Below are 17,957 nucleotides of genomic sequence, written 5' to 3' on the forward strand. Positions count from 1 at the left end.
CGCATTCGCCCAGGTGGCTTTAAAGGCAAGGGTCCTACGGCGCGGTACTCTTGCACTCGGGTGAGCGTGGTTGCTGGGCGCATACGCCCCCTCGTATACAGCATCGCGCACCTACGGGCGCGTCAGGGGCTATATATATATATGTATATATATTGTCCGAGGTGCTTCTCCTGTCCAAAGCCGTCCCTCGCTGATCACCTTTTTCGGTACCTTTCCTTTCTCGAGTTTTCGGTCGTATCCAAGGCAAGCGCGAGGGCCCCAAAGGCACTGGTGTGAACGAGCACATAATGCATCGGACCGGCGCGCGTTGTAGCGCGAGCGTGCTCTACAAAGACTACCCGCATGCGCGCCACATCACCCTCAACCGACCCAATTCACTGAACGCGCTGGATTATGGCATGACACGAGAGCTGCACCGTCTGTACGTGACAGAGCCAGCTCCTCCGCCATCCCTGTATATTCTCACCGGGGCAGGCACAAAGGCGTTCTGCGCCGGCGGCGATGTGATCGGCCTCACGACGAACAACCCGCCCGGATGCGGTCGTGAATTCTTCTACTGGGAGTACCAAGTCGACTACAAGGCGAGCATCATTCCTGCTGGGCAGGTGTGCTTGTGGGACGGCTACGTGCTCGGCGGCGGCGCTGGCTTATCGATTGGAAGCGCTTATCGGGTGGCGTCGGAGAAGGCATGCTTTGCAATGCCGGAGGTGGCCATAGGCATGTTCCCCGACGTAGGGGCTTCGTGGTTCCTGCCGCGGCTGTCGGTGCCTGGACTGGGGCTCTACATGGGGCTCACCGGCCACCGGCTCCGCGGGGCAGACCTTGTGCACCTTGGACTTGCAACACACTTTGTGCCATCTGCCAAGATGGGCGAGCTGGAGCAGGCTCTTGTCTCGATGTCGGATGCAGGTGATGTGGAGGCGGTGCTGGACAAGTACACGACGCCGACAACGCAGCTGCCACCATGCACCATCGCCCATTCCATTTCTTCTCTCGCCAGTCATTTTGACATCACGGCAGATCTAACCATATCGTCCATCTTGGACGCGTGCAGGGAGCATGCGCAGACGGATCCGCTGGCCAAGGCAGCGGCGGACCTCATGCCTTCCTTCTCTCCGACGGCAATGACGCTCGCACTGGAGCTGCTGAAGCGCGGCGCGAAGCTGAGCACACCAGTGGAGGCGTTCCAGATGGAGTACTGCGTTTCCCAGCGCATCATCGCGGAACACGACTTTCGCGAAGGTGTCCGAGCCCTGCTCATTGATAAAGACAAGAAGCCGAAATGGCAACCGTCAACTGTTGCCGAGGTTTCGGCGGAGGCCATCGATGCATACTTCCGCCCCACCACACCGGACCAGCCGGTCTGGGATCCAGTGGCGCCGCTCTCAGAGCGCGCATCGTGAGCTCGCCTGACTCGTGTCGTCAGGTGCGTGCCTTGCTGGCTTTCGTCATCTCTGTTCTGCCCGGCTGCACCCCCTACCCTGGTGAGTAGGATGGCCACTCCGGCATCTCCTTACTCGCCACGGTGCGCCTCCGTTGCACCCCATGATGCATACAGTCGCGCTTCATCAGCGTCTTCCTTGCGAAGGTGTGAGCGAATGTGTCGCTCTGGGCGAGTAGCGCCCCCTCCCCCTCCCTCTCCCCTGACCCACAGAAACACACGCTTCACGACGCCCAGGTACACGGATGTGAACCCCGCATAGCCCCAGGTGCGAGCGTTAAGAAAACGGAAATGTCATGGATACTGCGACGCTGCTGTGGTATGTTGCGTGCTCGACGTTATTGGTGCATGTTGCTAAGCAAAAGCCGTAGGAGGGCTCTTGAGCACCTTCACACCGAAACAGCCGCAGCCGCAGCGGCTACCCCGAAAAGTGCAGACAACAGCGGCTTGCTCAGAGAAGCCGATCCACTGTTTCTCTGCTCCTTAGTGCCGCTGCGCCGCGCACACCTCTACAGCCCTCTGAGGCCACGTCAAGAGGCTGCCGTGCGCATTTGGCGCGGGAGGTGTGCAGGCCGGATGGCGGTGTTGTCGCAACACGTCCGCACCTGTCATACCGGTGTGCAGGCATTGACACCCGTCGAAGCTCCGCACGCGTGCACATCCCTCCGCATGGTGCTCAGCACTGCCCCTGCAGCGGTGGAGGATGGCACGCTGCGATGTATCTGGGCACAAGTGCTGGTGCTGCTGGTCCGCTGTGTGTGCCCCCTCAATATCGTTTGTCAGAGATCCTTGCGGATGGCAGCACATGAAAAAGGTGGACAAGCTCGCAACATTGGCCGTGCCAAAGACACCGTCACCAACTGCACAGATTACAGGTATGGTTCCACTGCTCTCTGACGCCAGGTCGGCATCCCCCTTCCACCCACACGCTAGACGCTGCCGCTTCCGTTCTCGAGCAGGACCGTGTACGCTGCCGGTTCGGGTCAAGGTATGCCACCCACCCGAGTTTCTGTCTGGCGACTGATCACGCAGCCAGCATCGGAAGAAGGGACGAGGAAGGACGAGCAGAGCCCGCAAGACGCATGTCCCCAATACAACGGCAGGACGGTTCGTCCTAGACGGCCAGGATGTAGCCGCAGTGCGACAGAGGTAGATGAGCGGGTTTTGTGTATGCATGTGTTAGTTGTTGTCTTATCCGTGTGTGGAAGGTGAAGACGCTGAAGGGGGAAAAGGAAAATGCGTTTTGTGGCACGTGCAGGGGGGGACGCATGCGATGGCTTCTTCGCATGGTGTGTGAGTTGGCGCTCCTGCATCAAGCAGTGTGGGCCTGTGCCATCACATCATTGCTGGCGTTGGCTTCTCTCTCCACGAAGCTGACTCTACCACGTTTGATATGCCACGTGAGCTTGTCTCCACAGTTGTGCGTCGGCATATGCGAAAATTTCCTCTCACCGACCCCATTTCCTTCTTCTCGCGTTCTCCACCTGCCTCCTTCTCTTCGAGTGCGCAACTCCTTCCTCTCTGTGGGCTTGCCGTTGTGGTGGGCTCGTCTGCAACCGCCTGCGGAGTGACCAGTAGATCCGCTCGCAGAACTGACATGTACTTTGTGCCCGCTGCCCTTCTTGTGCTGACATAACGGGGGATCGTACTCTACACACATCACCTCTTCCTTTGCCTCTTTCTTCTCCGCCCCCCTCCCCCTACGCAAACTTAGTCATTTTCCAGCTCTTCATCTGCCAGCTCAACATCGCTGGGCGCCACTGAAGGCGACGCCGCATAGGCTGGTGCGCGCGTGGTTCTCTGTACTTTCACGTGTTCCTCAGTAATTCCAAAAGTTTTGATCCAAGTGTCCGCGTACGCGCACAAGCTCACACTTTGCTTGACTGAGACCACAACCCCCGTCGCCTCCGCCTGTGTGCGGCAGAGGTGGACAGAACCGCGCGAGGCAACGGGGCCGAAACGAAAAGGAAAAAAATATGTGATTTCGTCGCCCCCACTCCGCCTTCGGTTCCACTTTGATCGCATTCGGCAGCTCGCTACCCTCCATCCTCCCCCGCCCGCCCCTCTCCATGACGGGCACCCGTTTCTTTCGTATACATAGTTCTCTTCGTTTTCCTCGTTCTTATTGCGGTCGCGTCAGCGAGTGTGTACGCGTGACGCCATCATCTACGTGAGTCAGGCACGCCAGTGATCGACAGAGCCGCTACGTGTCCTTTAGGCCCTCTACGCCAACAGAGGGCAGGAAGGCTCAGCTCTCCTTCCTTTACCTCTGCTCCCACCCTCTTCTCCTCGTGGCTCCAACGCATCCGCACAACGCCACGGAGGATAAGGAAGGCGAGCGTGAATACGTTATCTGTGTGTCCTCCCCTCTTCCCCTGTTTCTTCTCCCTTTCTTTTTCGTCTTGTTTCTCTGTTTCGCGTTGTGTTCTGTTCCTTCTTTTTCAATTTTGTGGTCCAATTTCGAAGTGCGCCCCCTGCGCCATCACTGTTTCCCGCCCCTCCCCGACCTCTCGAGCGGTCACTCACGATACCCGGTAGCATAGAGGAGAGCCGTGCATAGCGCGCGCACACCCGCAACAAGGCGGACAAGGAGGTGCAGAGGGTTTCTAGATTGTGTATTCATCGAAAGAGGAACACCACCGCGCGTGCGCGGGTGTCGTGCGGCCGTTTATCATCATTATTTTAGTCGGCAGAGAGCCGTTGTGTTGGCCAGGTTCCTCCTCTTCCTCCTTCCCTCCCTGCGCTGTATTCGGTCTCTCCATTTCTGCACGTGCCGAAGCAGGGACACCCACTGACACACGCAGAGAAGTGGGCACCGCAGCTGTAGCTGCTCCTGCGTTTCGTTAAACGCCCCCCCCCTCTCCACCCCACACCCCCGCTGCTCTTCGATTGGGTGTCTGCGCCTGTGCTGATACGAAAGGCGGCCACGTTGTGTGGTGTGACCTCTTCATCCTCTCCGCTGAATTGCCGTCTCGACTTACCCGCTTACACGAGCGTTTTGTGTTTTCCTCATCTCGTCTCTTGGCACCTTTCCCAGACCGCTCGCCGCGAGAGATGAGGACGGCGAGCAGCGAGAGCCCGGACAGCATTCGCACCCCCGCCGCGGCAATGAGTAGCGATACGAGCCCCCCCGGAGGCTATCGCCCTCCTCTACAAGCGGCCGCCTCCATCCCATCCAGTATCGCTGATGTGGGCAGGAAAAACAGTTCGTCGCCATTACGCAGTTGCGGGTTGGCGGACGCGGCATCCATGTGGGACGAGACCCGTAGTGTGTCCAGCTCTGTCCGCTCTATCCGTCGCCGTCGCGGCGGTGAAGTCAGCGGCGCCGGCGCTGCGGAGGGGAGGGACTGGACGCAGGCGTTCATGGACCTCGAGCAAATGCGGAGGGAGAATCAAGAACTCCTTCACGGGTCGCTCCGCGGCGACCGCTCCGAGACCGGCACCCTTCTCGACGACACGTTTGCCGGCTCTCGCTCAGAGTCGTCCGCCATAAGCTCCGTGCGACGGCGCCGACGTGGCATGGCGGCAGGCGTCAGCGCCAGCGGCAGCAGACTTGTGAGCGGCGTTTCCTTTGAAAAGTCTTTGTCCGGCGCTCCCGTCGTGGCAGAGTCTGTCACCGATACTGCAGAGGCGGAGGCCTCAGCAGCGGCACCGGCATCGGCGGGAGAGGCGAACAGCCGCAACCATGGTAGTACAAGCGGCGCCGCTGAGGAACGACTCACCTCCTCGCCACCGCCGACCACCTACTTGTCCGCGGATGCGGATACGCAGAGCCGCTCCACGCTTCCAGAGCCGGGTCACACCTCTGGGCTCCCGGACTGGCTAAAGCGGCCGACGGTCGAGGAGCGGCGAGCCTCTATGGCGAAGGCTCTGACGAATGCCAGCGCGGCTGCTCCGACGGAGGCGACGGAGGCGACGGAGACGACGAAGAGAGGAGAGGTGTCGGTGTGCGCGCCAGCCTCTTCGCCGGTTTGTTCGCTCATCATCGATGCACCAGTCAAGAAGCTGAACGAGGCCGCATGCCCCTCCTCGCTGGCAACCAAGTCGTCGACACATGCGAACCCACCAATCCGTCATTTCGCATCGCCGATGCAGAAAGCGCGCGCAGACCCTGCCAGGGCAGGTGCACCGTCGCCGTCGCGTGGGTCATGCTCCAGAATGGTTGCGGCCAATTCGAGCGCAACCGCGCCGACCTCCAACGCGTCTTCTCCATCGCCAACGACTGCAGCGGCCACTCTTGTAGTAGGCGCAGCAGCTGCTTGCCCTACAAGGTGTGCGTCGCCTTCGTTCAGCGCCGCATCGCAACGGCTCGCACAGACCTACATGGCACGCCAAACGAAGGCCACCGCGGTGGGCATAGTACCGTCCTCGTCTTCGGGCGGAAATGCGCGCTTCTCTCCCACTCCTGTCAGGGCCGCCGTCTCACCCGTGTTGACCGCCTCTCCAGATCCGCCTGCAGCCCCGACTGCGGCGAAGGCGGCCTACACTCCATCAAAACATTCGGCAGAAGTGCCAGCTGCCGTCCCACCTGCTGTTAAACCTGCTAAAGAGAAGCCCCGCGCCAGTGCGTCGTGCGTCTTGGCGCGCGTCTCCTTCGAGGCCAAGTCGGGGTCGCCGGAACTACGGCCACAGCTTCTGCCGGCTGAAGTCGAGGCCGGCCGCCCAACCACAATGGAGTTAAAGGCACCAGCGCCGAGTATGACGGCAACCGTGGCGGAACCGCCGTCCCTCTGTAATGCGCTTGAGGCACCCAACGCACCTGTCTACCGAAAACAAACAGCTCTTCACGATAGGGCAGCGAGTGCAGTGCGAACTTTGCGCGGCGCGGGGCAGCCGAACGCCCTCTCCAGGCTCGCCGCTGAGGACGTGACCCGGAGCGGTGAGAAGAGTCGGACTGCCCCCCGCGTCGCCGCCTCCGTGCCGAGACAGCGCAAGTGCTCCTTTGTGGACCGCCTCTCTCGCGAAGGGACTGCGTTCGGCCCCTCACAACCGAAAGGTGGTGCTGCCCCGCTTACGGGCGCCGTTGGACTGCTCAACCGCACCACTGTCCTCACGGAGCTGCGACGCCAGGAAGTGATGCGTGACCGTCTCGCACGGGAGCACAAGACTGCCGAGGAGGCCCGTGCTCGGCTCGCGGTTCTGAAGCAGGCAGAGGTGAGCAGGATCAATGCTTCCGGCGCACACGCTGTAGAGGCGGAGTCGTCGGTCCGTGCCGTAACGGGCTCTGCCGAGGCCCGGTCATCGTCGCCGCAGGACACGTCGCAGCACGTCTCGAAGGACCGGCGGCGCTCGTTGGCGGTGACGCAGCCGCGCATGCCACACAAACGTGTCGCGCTGACGAGTCCTTCGCTCACCGCAGCAGCGGTGCCGGCAAACGGTCTGCGCGCGTGCACGCAGCACCCTAGCCACGTAGGCGCTCCACGGTCCAGCGAGGTCGTCGGAGCCGCCCCTTCGAAAATACACAGGACAAACACTAGCGTGACGTTGCTGCTCTCCGCTAGCACCCCGAAAGGCGATCGTGGTCACTGTTTGCGTGGAGAGAGGCCGAAAAGCAGTCCATCGCTCACAGGTGCTGAGGCCTTTGCGCACCTGCGGAAGCCGTTAGAAAGCACCGTGCTCTTGGGAACCCAGCCCCACCTTCTGTCGGCGGCCGTACGCAAAGACGCGGCTGCCGCAGCGAACGCCAACAGCAGGAATCCTGCCACAAACGGAGGTGTGTGGCGAGAACAGCATTGGCCGAACATCATGTTTGCCCCTCCGCAGCCGTCTTCCGCGGAGACGGGAAAAGTCTCGTCCGCACCGGCCAAAAAGGCATGGCCTCAGCCCGATGCCACCGCATTGATTGGACCCGTTGCCGCCACGACGGTGTCTCTGGCCCAGCCCGCACCGTATAGGACTGCGCCCAGCTTGGCGACCACCGGGCAGCTGCGTCCCTTGCCGTTTTGCGCGGAATGTGGCTATCGTCACATGGATGACGTGGCCAAGTTCTGCACTGTGTGCGGCCAAAGGCGCGCCTACCTCTGCTGCTAAAATTGTATTCGGGTGGACGTGGCAGCGCATGGATGAGTGCATCGTGGTGCCGTCGCGCGCTGATGTGAGGTCGACATCGATAGGTATGTTTGACTACTAGCACGAGAAAAAAAAAGCAAGCGGCAGCAGTATGTGATTCATATACCCTAGTTGCGTGTCGGAAAGGGGGAAGGGGGAGGGACGGTGTTGAATGTGTGTCTGCGCATCCGTGTGCCAGCACAGTGTAAGAGCCTCTTCTTCGTCCTTTGATGTCACTTATTGGGAACTCGGTAATTCCTCCTTTGCTTGTCGTTATCCGTGTGTGTGTGTGGGGACTCTTTTGCGTGCTTGCGCATGTTGTGTGAGTGAGCGTATGTATCTGCTGCCATCTGTGAACTTTGCGGCACCGAAAAACGCAGTTCCCCGTCTCCCCACGGTGTACGCCAGCTTGTACCCTCTTCTGCTTCTCCCTCTATTCCGACCTCTCCGGGTGTGTGATCCACCCACCGGGGGGAGGTCAGCGAACGATGAGTTCGGCAATGCGAGTTGGGATGGGAGGTATGGACTGACCACCGCGCATGCATCTCCATAGCATGCAAAGGTGGCAAAGAAAAGCGGGCTCGCGTGTTCGCACACGAGGGGGTGGTGTGTGGTGGGGCCCTTCTGGTTGAAAAAGACAGAGAGAAGGCGAGGGAGAGAAACGTATTACAGCGCTACGCGGTGCTGCAGTGGTGTTGTCTCACGCCCCTCGCTCCTTCTCCACGTGAGGACTGCTAGGAAAGGGGTTGTCGTCAAGCCGACCTCAAGCCGTAGTCCCTGCCCTACGCCATACCTCTGCAGGTGTGTGTGTGTGTGTGTGTCTCTCTCTCTCTCTCCCTCTCTCCCTCTTTTTTGCATCGCTCTTTGCTCGCTCTCTTTCTCCGCCCACCTCCGCACGCACGCAAGCGCGCGTTCACGAGAAGGCGAACAAGCGAAGGACGGAAGGAACACCCGTCTCGCCTTCTTCCCTATCGCTCATACATCTGCCCACGCAGATTTGACGCGCGACGTTGCCGCTGTGCACGTGCTGCCCTGCTCTGCTTGCCCATCGCTGCTCTTTCGCGCCCTTACTCCATTTTCTTCCTTGCTATGCGCGTGTGTGTGTCTCTCGGCGTTTTTCGTGACTTGTTTGTCTCGACGTCTGTCGTCTCTCTCTCTCTCTCTTGTTGACGGCGACGTGGGCTATCGCAATACATAGAGCATGCACCGCAGTGCTCTCTTCCTGGTTGGTGAGTTGTCCAAGGCGCCCTTCTCCAAAGCCTTACCGACAGGCGCGAAGCCGCAGCCATCCGCTGGTAGCTCGTTGAGCTCGCCTCCGTCGCCAGGTAGCGGTACCGCCCTTGCAAAAGGGAAGCATGTTGGCCGCATCATTGAATGGGACCCCTTTGAGCGGCACGGCGTCATTGCTGAGAGTGAGGGTGGCCGCCGCTACAGAATCGCAAACACGCGTGCCTTTGAGACGGTGCTGCCGACGATGCTGCGCACACTCGAGGGTGCCGCTGTGGAGTTTGATGTGGACCGGCAGGCCTCTGCCGATCGAGTGATCATCCGCAATCGACTCACCCCCATCACAGCGGAGAGCTACCGGCAGAGGCCCCCCGTCGACTTCTTGAGCCCTGCAATGCTGAGTTGGGCAGGCCCACGTGCCGCGACATCGAAGCAAGATGAGGCTAGCAGCGACAATACAGAGAGAAAGAGCGGTTTCAGTGATGGGGGCAACACAGCGGTTGAGGCCGAGGAGCTGTTCGCAAAGAACATCATTATAGACGTCAGCAGCATACCAGCCACCCAGATTGCGCGCTGGAGCGGCCCCTTGTCGGAGGAAGCAGTGATAAAGCCCACCAAGAACCTCAAGGACATGCGCAGCAGCCGCCTCTTCGACGCGGAGATAAACGCCTATGTGCGCCTGAAGCAGCAACTCGGAAATGCCGCCGATGCGCAGCGTGTGATGGCGGAGCAGCGTGAACGGGCTGCCAAGGGTGCGGTACGGCGGGAGGTGATCGCGGAGAAGACGGAGGGCATCATCTTGGCCTGGTCCGGCATTCACCGCAGCGGGCTCATTCGCGAAGGGATACAGCATCGCGGAGATGAGGCCTCATCAGATGGCACGTTGCCGGCCACCCTCGACAACGGGGGTGGCGCGGCCGAGGCGGCTCTTTGCATTATTCGAAACGCGCATGCGTTTCAGAGCGCGCTGCCCACGTCTCAGAGCCTGCAGCACCGGCGTGTTGCCTTCACAAAGGTGTCGTATTCGGCGCAACCGCACCGCTACTACGCGGAGAACATCGTCGTGATAGGCGATGTGCGCTACAACGCAGCCGTGCCGTCTCTGGAGGAGGCGCGCGCCATCAAGGAGCGGGAGAGGGCTGCTGCCATGCAGCCCCGCCATTTTGGGGCGCTTTTCATGGAGGACGATGACGGCCATGGCGCGGGAAGCGGTGAGCGACAGCCGAGCAACAGCCAGGAATCCGTCGCGGCTAGGCCGGCTGAGGAGACATCTACGCACGCAGGCGCCTCTGCGCTCTTGAAGGACGATGAGGTGCAGGTGGACCCTAACAAGGTGCTCTACGGTGTCATTGTGCGCTGGAGCGGCGGCCAGGGCGTTATCGAGGGTGGGGATGGCCGTCACTTCTACCTTCACTCCGCTGCAGATTTCGAGCAGCTGGTGGACAAGAACTCGCATCACCTGCGCGGCGCCGTTGTTCAGTTCAAGCAAGATGCGGCAAGCCCCCGCCACGCATGTCAGGTGGATATACTCAGCACCGCTGCGACGACCATGAGCGAGTTAAAACCACTGCTGGAGAAGACGGAGTTTAACGTGTTCGCCGCCAATGGTGCAGCGCCAGCGGCAAACGGCGAGGCAGCGGCCGCAGCGTCAAAGGCAGTACCGGAAGGGGTGGAATGGACGCACGGCACGCTCCTCTCGTGGTCATCCATGGAGGGCCAGGGCATCATCATCGGCGAAGCAGACCACAAGGCGCGCTACGTGCTGCGAGACCCGGAAGAAAACGTTGTCGACTACACCGCAAAGCAGGCGCTGCTCCGAAAAGGGCGGCGAATAAAGTTCACGCCGTTTGGTAGCACGGGGAGATTGGCGTGCAATGTAGTGTTGCTGGAGGCAGAGGTCGACGAAGAGGCGCTGGCGGAGGAGGCGCTGCGGCCGAAAGAGCCGCAGCTGTCGATGGATGGAAACAAGAATGAGGCGGTCCCGTCCCCCATGAGCACGAGCTACTGGCTGAACCGGATGGACAAGGCTGGCTATGACACGAAGGAGGTGAAAAACTTGCAAGGCCGCGCGCTGCGGCTGGACGAGGACGAGGACGACGACGGCGCCGAAGGTGGCAAGTTCCTCGATAGCGAGGAGCTCCTGAAGAAGGATCACTGGTGGAGTGACCCGCGCAAGAATGTGCGGTTCCCCAACAGCGACATGACGGCCGGCCACCTCGCCCTCATCGGCCCCGCTTCCATGATGAACGTTGCAATGAAGACAAAGGACCCGAAGAAGCTGGACAAAATGCTCAAGAAGTACCAGTCGCGGCTGACGGAGGAGCAGAAGGAGTACGCGTGGAGGCAGGCGAAGGAGATGGCACCCAAGTATGAGGAGTGCGTCCGCAAGGGCCGAGAGCGCAACGAAGAGCCCACCTTCTACTTCTTCTAGTTGCCTGCGTGTCTTTGCTTGTCTCTGTCTGCGCGCCGCCACGGCGCTGTCGCTTGTATTGTGCCTCGCAGAAGCGATGCTCCGCTGATTTCCTGCACATCTGCCCGTCTTGGCGCTTCTCAAGTGAGCGGGCACTCGAAAGAGGTGCGCCCCATCGCAGCGCCCTGGTGTGCGATACTCCCGGCAGCGGTCGCGCGCTTTCGCTCCTTGTCCGCTTGACAGGTATGTGGTGATTGCCCCCCCCCCTCCCCCCCTTCCACCTTCCTCTTCATCTCCTTCGCTGATTCCGCCGATTGCGCGGTGCAGCCGCCTGCCAACGACGCACGGAAGGGGTGGGCTGGCAAGCGTGTAGTCGTGCGGCTTGTGTCGGCCACTGCATTCGCCGCACACACGCACACCCACACTCGGGCATCTTGCGCCTTTCACCTCTCCTTTCTCTCCTCTTCTCATTCTTCATCGCTGCTCCTCGTCGCTTGCCGCTACGGCCCAAACCTCAACTTCCGCTCTGTCGTGTCTGTGTGTGTGTGTGTGTGTGTGTGTGCTGCTTTTCCTTCCGTCTCGATCGAAGCAGACCCACCGACGTAGACAGACACACGCACAGAAGCAGCCCCCTCCCCTTCTTCCTCTACACGCCAGCCGAAGATCCTTCAGCGAACAATGGTCTCCAAGACTCGCAAACAACGCCAGAAGAAGAAGGCTGGCATGCAGGCCCACGACGGCGTTCTCCCCCCGGTGGTGCCAAGCGTGCCCAAGTCGGTGCACCTGAAAAAGACACGGCCCAACATGAAGGGCAAGATGAAGATCCGGCTCGGGCTCGAGTCCCCCATTGACATCTACAACGGCTTCGAGGAGCGCAAGGGTGTTATCTGGCGGTGCCCCACCTGTGCCAAGGCGTGCCGTGTGGTCGGCTTCTGTGTCGACTGCGCCTCCGGCGTGAAGTCGAAGTCTCACGCGGGCCAACTGAGTGGGCGGGCAAGCACGAAGAAGGAGGCCGCGCAGACGAGGGCGCCAAAGTTACGCATAAAGGAGAAGAGTAGGGTGGTGAAGCTGAGGCGCAAGAAGTAGGACGGCGCGCGTGCGAATAGTCGGAGAGCGGCGGTGGGCAGGTTGACTTGTTGCACATGTCTCCCGCGTCCCTTCGTGCGCTGTGCGTGAGGTGGCATTTTCGTTCCTTTAATGGATCGCTGCATCCTGATCGAGTAAAGGCGCGTCAAACCAACAGAGCGCCTGGCATAACGAGCTCCTATGCGAGTATGGCATGCGGAGACAGCGCAAGGCGGGGGCCATGGTGAACGCGCCTCGGTGACTACACGAGAACTTCAAAGCACACGAGGCCCATCGGCCTTGAGGAGCACGAATGATTGCATGCAAGAGTTGCACGCAGGTAGGCGACGAGGAATGAGAAGAGTCACTTGCAGGTGCACTCCCTTCCTATGGCTCGAAAGGAGAGCGGCGACCAGTGGAAGTCGCACGTCTGCACTCATCCGGACGATCCACCACAGACGCACATCAGCATTCCCACTTATTTCTTCTCCCTCCCCTCTCTCTTCTTTTCACACTTGCACTGCCGAATCTCTTCGCTGCCTACATCCAGCCTGCCTCTTTCTGGCTTGCATGCAGGACTTGCGCAAGTCGCCTCTCGGCGGGACCACAAAGCGAAGTATCGCCATTTCCCGTTTCTCCTGCACGGTCGCCCTCTCACGCGGGGCCCTTTTCGCCTGTCTTGCGTAGAGTGCTCTTACCATTCGCTCCTGGACGTCTTCGCCCCCCCCCTTCCAGCACACTCGCTCAGTCGCGCGCTCATTTTTCTTGTTGACCCCGTTGCTGCGACGCCGCATTCTGCGCGCTCGCCGCCTCCTGACTTACGCTGCTTCTCCCTCGGGTTGTCTTACATGGTTTCCTTCTCTCACCTCCCGCCTCCGCTGCTCTCCCATTGAGCGTTGTTCTCCGTACACTCCGCGAGTACACAAAAAAAGCGAAGACGGACGTGGCCAGACGTCTACACACAGAGTTCACGCGCTGCATCGACGCCGAGGCAGCCTCTCTCTCTCTCTCTCTCTCAACACTTGCCAGACAGAGGGGCCCAAGATCGAGGCGCACCAGTGCCTGCGCGTCGCTGTTGCGCCTGCGTTCATTATGCAGCAGGCAGACACCGGAGAACGGCCACACAAGGAGCGATCTTACTCCGGAATCCCTACGGACTCGACAGTGGGCGCAGCGTGTAGTTCTCGTGTGCCTTGCTATGGCATTCGAATAGCTACGCCAGTGCCCTGTACTTCGCGGACGGCATCCTCGATAGGGTCTCGTGAGTCTCTACCCACGCCGTCATCGGCTCCTGTGAGCTGGCGCGGTTCAGGGGCTCTCCCGGCCGATCTCGGATTGGCCAGATCATGCGTGTCGTCTGGCTCGGATCAGGATAACGCACAGTCTTGCTGTTCCGAACCTTCTCGCGACAGCGACGAGGGAGACGCCGGTAGAGCGCCCGTCGACGCGGATCACCGCAAAGGCGGTAGCCCGACAGCCACGGATGCTACGGGTTTGCTGCACCGACATCACCAGGGCCTGACGCGGAGGTTGGCGTGTCCCACGATCCCGCGCATGGTGACCCTTCTCCTCTTCTTCAGCTCCCTCGTCCAGGGCTTCTCCTCTAGCGTCATCAGCATTTTCATTAACAGGGAGCTGGCGCTGCAGCCCGTCGAGGTGGTTCGATACTGGATGTACATCGGCTGCACGATGTGGTGCCAGCCCGTCGTAGGGTGCATCTCGGACGCTATTGTGGTCTTTAGCGAGAAGCGGCGGCCACTCTTCGTCTTGGCCGCCGTCAGCAACACTGTGATCTACACCATCTACAGCCTTTTCCCTGGAGCGACGAGGAGCTTCGGGAGGTTTGTGGCCTTGTCGATGGTGAGCCAATTCTGCACGATGGGGTTGTACGTCCCGTTGAACGGGTTGGTGGTGGAGTTGGGCTGGCACGACGCGGAAACAGCGGAGGAGAGCAATGCTCGCATGAGTGCCATCGTGTCGAAGACGATGGTTTGGCGCTCCGCCGGGAGTCTGGCCGGGGCTGTGCTGCACACATGCCTCATCGCGCTATTGCCCGTGCGTCCGCTACTTGGCATTACCGGCATCCTGTTCCTCGTGCTCGTCCCGATTGTTCTCGTCACGCCACGGCGTCTTTTTCTCCGTTCCAGCACGCAAGACTATAGCTTCTGCCATCGGGTCGCTAAAGCGTGTCGGATGGTGTGGTGCAGGTTCGACATCCGCGATCCACGCAGCGATGGCGTATGCCTTGTCCTTGTGCTCGCCTTTGTGTTTGTGTACGCAATGATGCCCGACGCGAGCTCTGTCTACTACAGCTACCTCTATGTCGTTTTCGAGTTTCCCAACTGGTTCTACTCGATGAACGGCTGCGTTGGCCACCTCGGCTTCATCGCTGGCGCCTACGTCTTCTCGTGCTGGGCGGACCAACGTGCGACGCAGGAGGCTCGCGGTGGAACCCGCATGTCGCTCTTCTTCATCTTTATGATCGGCAGTGTGGCGTGGGCGGTCGGGTACGTGACGAACCTCTTGTTATGCACCGGCTTTATCACGGAGACACTGGGCGTGCCGGCTGCTGCGTACGTGCCTGTCGACACTTTCTTTACTTCCCTCGTTGCGCGATTTGCCTTCATGCCGACGCTGGTCATGGCTGCCGAGCATGCGCCGAGGTTCTTCGAGGCGACCACGTTTGAGGTGTTCAGCGTGGCGAGCATGGGCGGTAGTGTTGTGTCGGGGTTGCTGATCAGCAGCATTGCGGAAGGCTTGCACATCACCCGCACCGATTACAGCCGGTTGTGGGCGCTCATTGTGGTCTCGATGGTGGCAAAGCTGGCGCCGATATTCTTGGCGTGCCTTTTACCGGAACGGCGCAGTGCTCACGGTGGTGAAGGCCGCCGTGACGACGCCGTCGTGGTGGCTGAGGACGAGGGGCGCGATAGCCCCGCCAGGGCAAACGGCGCAACGCATCTGGGCGTGCGGGTGCTTTAGCGAGAGGGCACATGCGAATCGGAGGCGTGGGACTTGCCGTCGCGTGGCCGACGAACCCCCGGCCACACCGACAATACCAAACTGTTCCGTAATCGTACCCAGCTGCTGAAAAGAGAAGGAGAGGTGGACATCCCAGCCGAGCGCCGTGGAAGGGCGCGGTGAGGGAGTCTGGGTGGGGTGGCGGCAGAGGCGAGGCGCATGTCTTCACTGCTTTCCTCCGCTCGCTTTACCGCCCCTCATATAAAACGACGAAAGCGAGATGATGCAAATGCGTACATGCACGCTCACTTAACACGCGCGCAGACAAGCCTGCGGCCCCCTGTCCCTGCGAAAGGGGAGCGAGCGGGAGCCGGCCCGTCGCTCTGCCTCGTGAGCGTGGGAGAAAAGAGAGCGGCAGGGTAAGGCGCGGCTACCGCTGACGTCGTCCCTTCCCTCCCGCAGTAAGACATCCAGCAACTGCTCCGTGATACCCCATCTACTCTCTGCTACTCTCCAACTTGCCACCTCCGTCATTCGTCTTTGGGGAGGTGTTCGTGATCTGCTGCCTGTCCTTACCCATTTCCAGATCTTAGTTCGTCTCAAGGAAGAAGCACGCGAGTGTGTGTGTGTGTGTGTGTAGGGGGGCTGGAGCACTAGAATCCATGTCGTTTCTGGACAGCCTGCAAGAGTGGCTCGGCAGCGCCGAGGATGAGTTCTGGACAGCGCACAATGAGGTGATGGAGGCCACCGGCGCTCGAGCCTTTCTCGATGCCGCCGCCGCGTCCTCGCTCAGCATTGGCTCCCTTGCGGAGGGATTCCTGCGGGAGATATACAACTTCTATACGGCAGTGAACTGGTCAGAGCCGTTTTTTCGCTACATCGGTGTCTTTCACGTCGTCGTGTGGGTGGCCGCCATCACCGCCACATGGGGCGCTGTCTCTGACGAGCGCATCATGGCCGTATGTGCGGTACTGGGTGTGCTGTTGCTGTCTGGCATACCGGCAAACTCCTACGCCGGCCGACACGCCGAGTGGCTCTTTCAGGAACCTGGTGTAAACTACTTCACGGAGGACGGAACCATGCTGATGGTAGTCTACCTGCTGCCTCTGCTGGTTTTGTTAGTGTACTTACAGTTGCGCCAGGGCTACCGCGTTGTGTCGCTGATGGTACGATTAAAGCGTGCCCAGCTGCGCCGCCGAATGCGGCAAGAAGCGCGGCGGGAGAGCTGCGGCGGCGCTCACGGAGAAGAGGCCACTGGCGACAGCAAGAAGACGCAGTAGACAAGCAGCCGCTAGTGCTCGAGCTGGGGAAGTACGCTGTGTGTCTGAAGTCGATTTTGCCTCTGTGCACATGCGCGTGTGTGTATATCTGCAGTGCAGGAGTAGTCTGGCTGAAGTGAATGGGAACTAAGCTGCGACATGGCCAGTGCACCGTGCGCTCCCATACATGCATGCGATCGCTGACGACGTGCATGACTGGAGAAACGAAAGTTGGAAGAGCGTTGCACGGGTAGAAGGCGGAAAGTTGTGAGTCGGCGCAGCGACATTCACTTGAGCAGCCGCTCTTGTTGCCGTTGTGCCTTTCTCCTCAGCTTCACAGATGCGATGCGCCGGCGAAGACTCACCAGCTGGGCCTGTGCTCAGGTGATGCAAGATTGCGAAAGGGCTCACGAGTGATCGTCTTGCGCCTCCGCGCAGTTGTGCGTCACGCCTCTCTGTGGGCGCTGCTGTGTGCCGCCATCATCCGCTTCCTCTCTTTGTGTTGCCCGTATTCTTCACGGGCCCGTGGCGTTTTCTCACGGACACACACTGGGCAGCGTCTCAGCGTGTTGCGTGCTCCACTCGCTTTTGTTGTTTGGGAGGAGCTCAAGGAGCAGCCGAACCCCTCCTTCTCCCCTGAACCTCCACGGAGGTGCGTTACAGACTGAGACGATGGAGACGCAGGTGTTCACCCCTGCGTGTTCTCCAATCTGTCGCCTCGCTCATATAACCCCTCAAAGGCCCCCCACCTCCCCCCGTATTGCTTCTGTTTTACTGACTTTGCATGCCTTGCTGGCAACACCGACGCAGGCGTAGCGCCGCTTCGTAGATGATCAGCGTTGCACAATGAGCTCGTGGCTTTCGTTCGAAAGCTTTCTTCACAGCCACACCGCAAAGTGGTGCCGCTACGGACTCGTTGCGTTCGGCGTCTTTGGGGTCTGGAGCGACTACTACCTCACGCACCACTACCAGGCTTTCGACCCCTCTGAGGGGCGGCAGTACGTCGTGGACTGGAGCCCCATCGGCAAACCGCGGTGCCAGATGCTCCTCATCCCGAATAACTACTACACCAACTACAGTCCATGGACGCCCAAGAATGGCGACGTCGTGCTCGCTCGCGAGGTGGAAGACGAGCCAAATTACCTGCAGCTGCTCAACGGCCGTTTCGTGGAGCGGCAGACGTGCGGGGTTACGCTGCTCCGACCGATAGAGGAGGTGACTCAGAGTAGGAGGGAGGAGCAGCTGCAACGCGAGAGGCTGTTGTCGTACATGTTCAGCACCGACGACACGGCGCGGCCCCCAACTGACCACTAGACCCTCGTTGAGACTACCTGGTCTGAGTCCGCATCGAATCTGTTGTCGACGGAGTACGCGGTGCTCAGTGCTGTGCCTGTGCGCAGAAGTGCGTGAATGGGCCCTTGCTGAGGGAAAGTGATGTGCTCACTTGTACGTGAGTGTGCGTGCGGTGTCCATGTGGAAGGCAACGTGAAAAACTTCTGAAGGGACACACTGCAGTTAACAGCAGACGCGGCAGCCTTGATATCTG

General features: G+C 60.3%; 7 protein-coding genes across 7 annotated transcripts; all 7 read left to right on the plus strand.

The window, feature by feature from the left end:
• Positions 1–287: 287 nt before the first annotated feature.
• Positions 288–1,403, plus strand: LMJF_32_3680 (putative 3-hydroxyisobutyryl-coenzyme A hydrolase; the record flags this gene model as incomplete). The annotated part of the gene is made up of 1 exon (XM_001685642.1): positions 288–1,403. The coding sequence occupies one exon, from the start codon at positions 288–290 to the stop codon at positions 1,401–1,403; it is 1,116 nt and encodes a 371-aa protein (XP_001685694.1).
• Positions 1,404–4,549: 3,146 nt separating this feature from the next.
• LMJF_32_3690 (conserved hypothetical protein) lies at positions 4,550–7,471 on the plus strand (the record flags this gene model as incomplete). Its single annotated transcript, XM_001685643.1, has 1 exon — positions 4,550–7,471. The coding sequence occupies one exon, from the start codon at positions 4,550–4,552 to the stop codon at positions 7,469–7,471; it is 2,922 nt and encodes a 973-aa protein (XP_001685695.1).
• Positions 7,472–8,963: 1,492 nt separating this feature from the next.
• LMJF_32_3700 (conserved hypothetical protein) lies at positions 8,964–11,147 on the plus strand (the record flags this gene model as incomplete). The annotated part of the gene is made up of 1 exon (XM_001685644.1): positions 8,964–11,147. The coding sequence occupies one exon, from the start codon at positions 8,964–8,966 to the stop codon at positions 11,145–11,147; it is 2,184 nt and encodes a 727-aa protein (XP_001685696.1).
• Positions 11,148–11,804: 657 nt separating this feature from the next.
• On the plus strand, positions 11,805–12,212 carry LMJF_32_3710 (conserved hypothetical protein; the record flags this gene model as incomplete). The annotated part of the gene is made up of 1 exon (XM_001685645.1): positions 11,805–12,212. The coding sequence occupies one exon, from the start codon at positions 11,805–11,807 to the stop codon at positions 12,210–12,212; it is 408 nt and encodes a 135-aa protein (XP_001685697.1).
• A 1,533-nt stretch (positions 12,213–13,745) lies between these two features.
• On the plus strand, positions 13,746–15,173 carry LMJF_32_3720 (hypothetical protein; the record flags this gene model as incomplete). Its single annotated transcript, XM_001685646.1, has 1 exon — positions 13,746–15,173. One exon carries the CDS (start codon positions 13,746–13,748, stop codon positions 15,171–15,173), a length of 1,428 nt encoding a protein of 475 aa, XP_001685698.1.
• A 641-nt stretch (positions 15,174–15,814) lies between these two features.
• LMJF_32_3730 (conserved hypothetical protein) lies at positions 15,815–16,432 on the plus strand (the record flags this gene model as incomplete). The annotated part of the gene is made up of 1 exon (XM_001685647.1): positions 15,815–16,432. One exon carries the CDS (start codon positions 15,815–15,817, stop codon positions 16,430–16,432), a length of 618 nt encoding a protein of 205 aa, XP_001685699.1.
• An 825-nt stretch (positions 16,433–17,257) lies between these two features.
• On the plus strand, positions 17,258–17,725 carry LMJF_32_3740 (conserved hypothetical protein; the record flags this gene model as incomplete). Its single annotated transcript, XM_001685648.1, has 1 exon — positions 17,258–17,725. One exon carries the CDS (start codon positions 17,258–17,260, stop codon positions 17,723–17,725), a length of 468 nt encoding a protein of 155 aa, XP_001685700.1.
• Between the last annotated feature and the right edge of the window lie 232 nt (positions 17,726–17,957).

This window comes from Leishmania major, chromosome 32, assembly GCF_000002725.2.
Source record: "Leishmania major strain Friedlin complete genome, chromosome 32".
Lineage (NCBI taxonomy): Eukaryota > Euglenozoa > Kinetoplastea > Trypanosomatida > Trypanosomatidae > Leishmania > Leishmania major.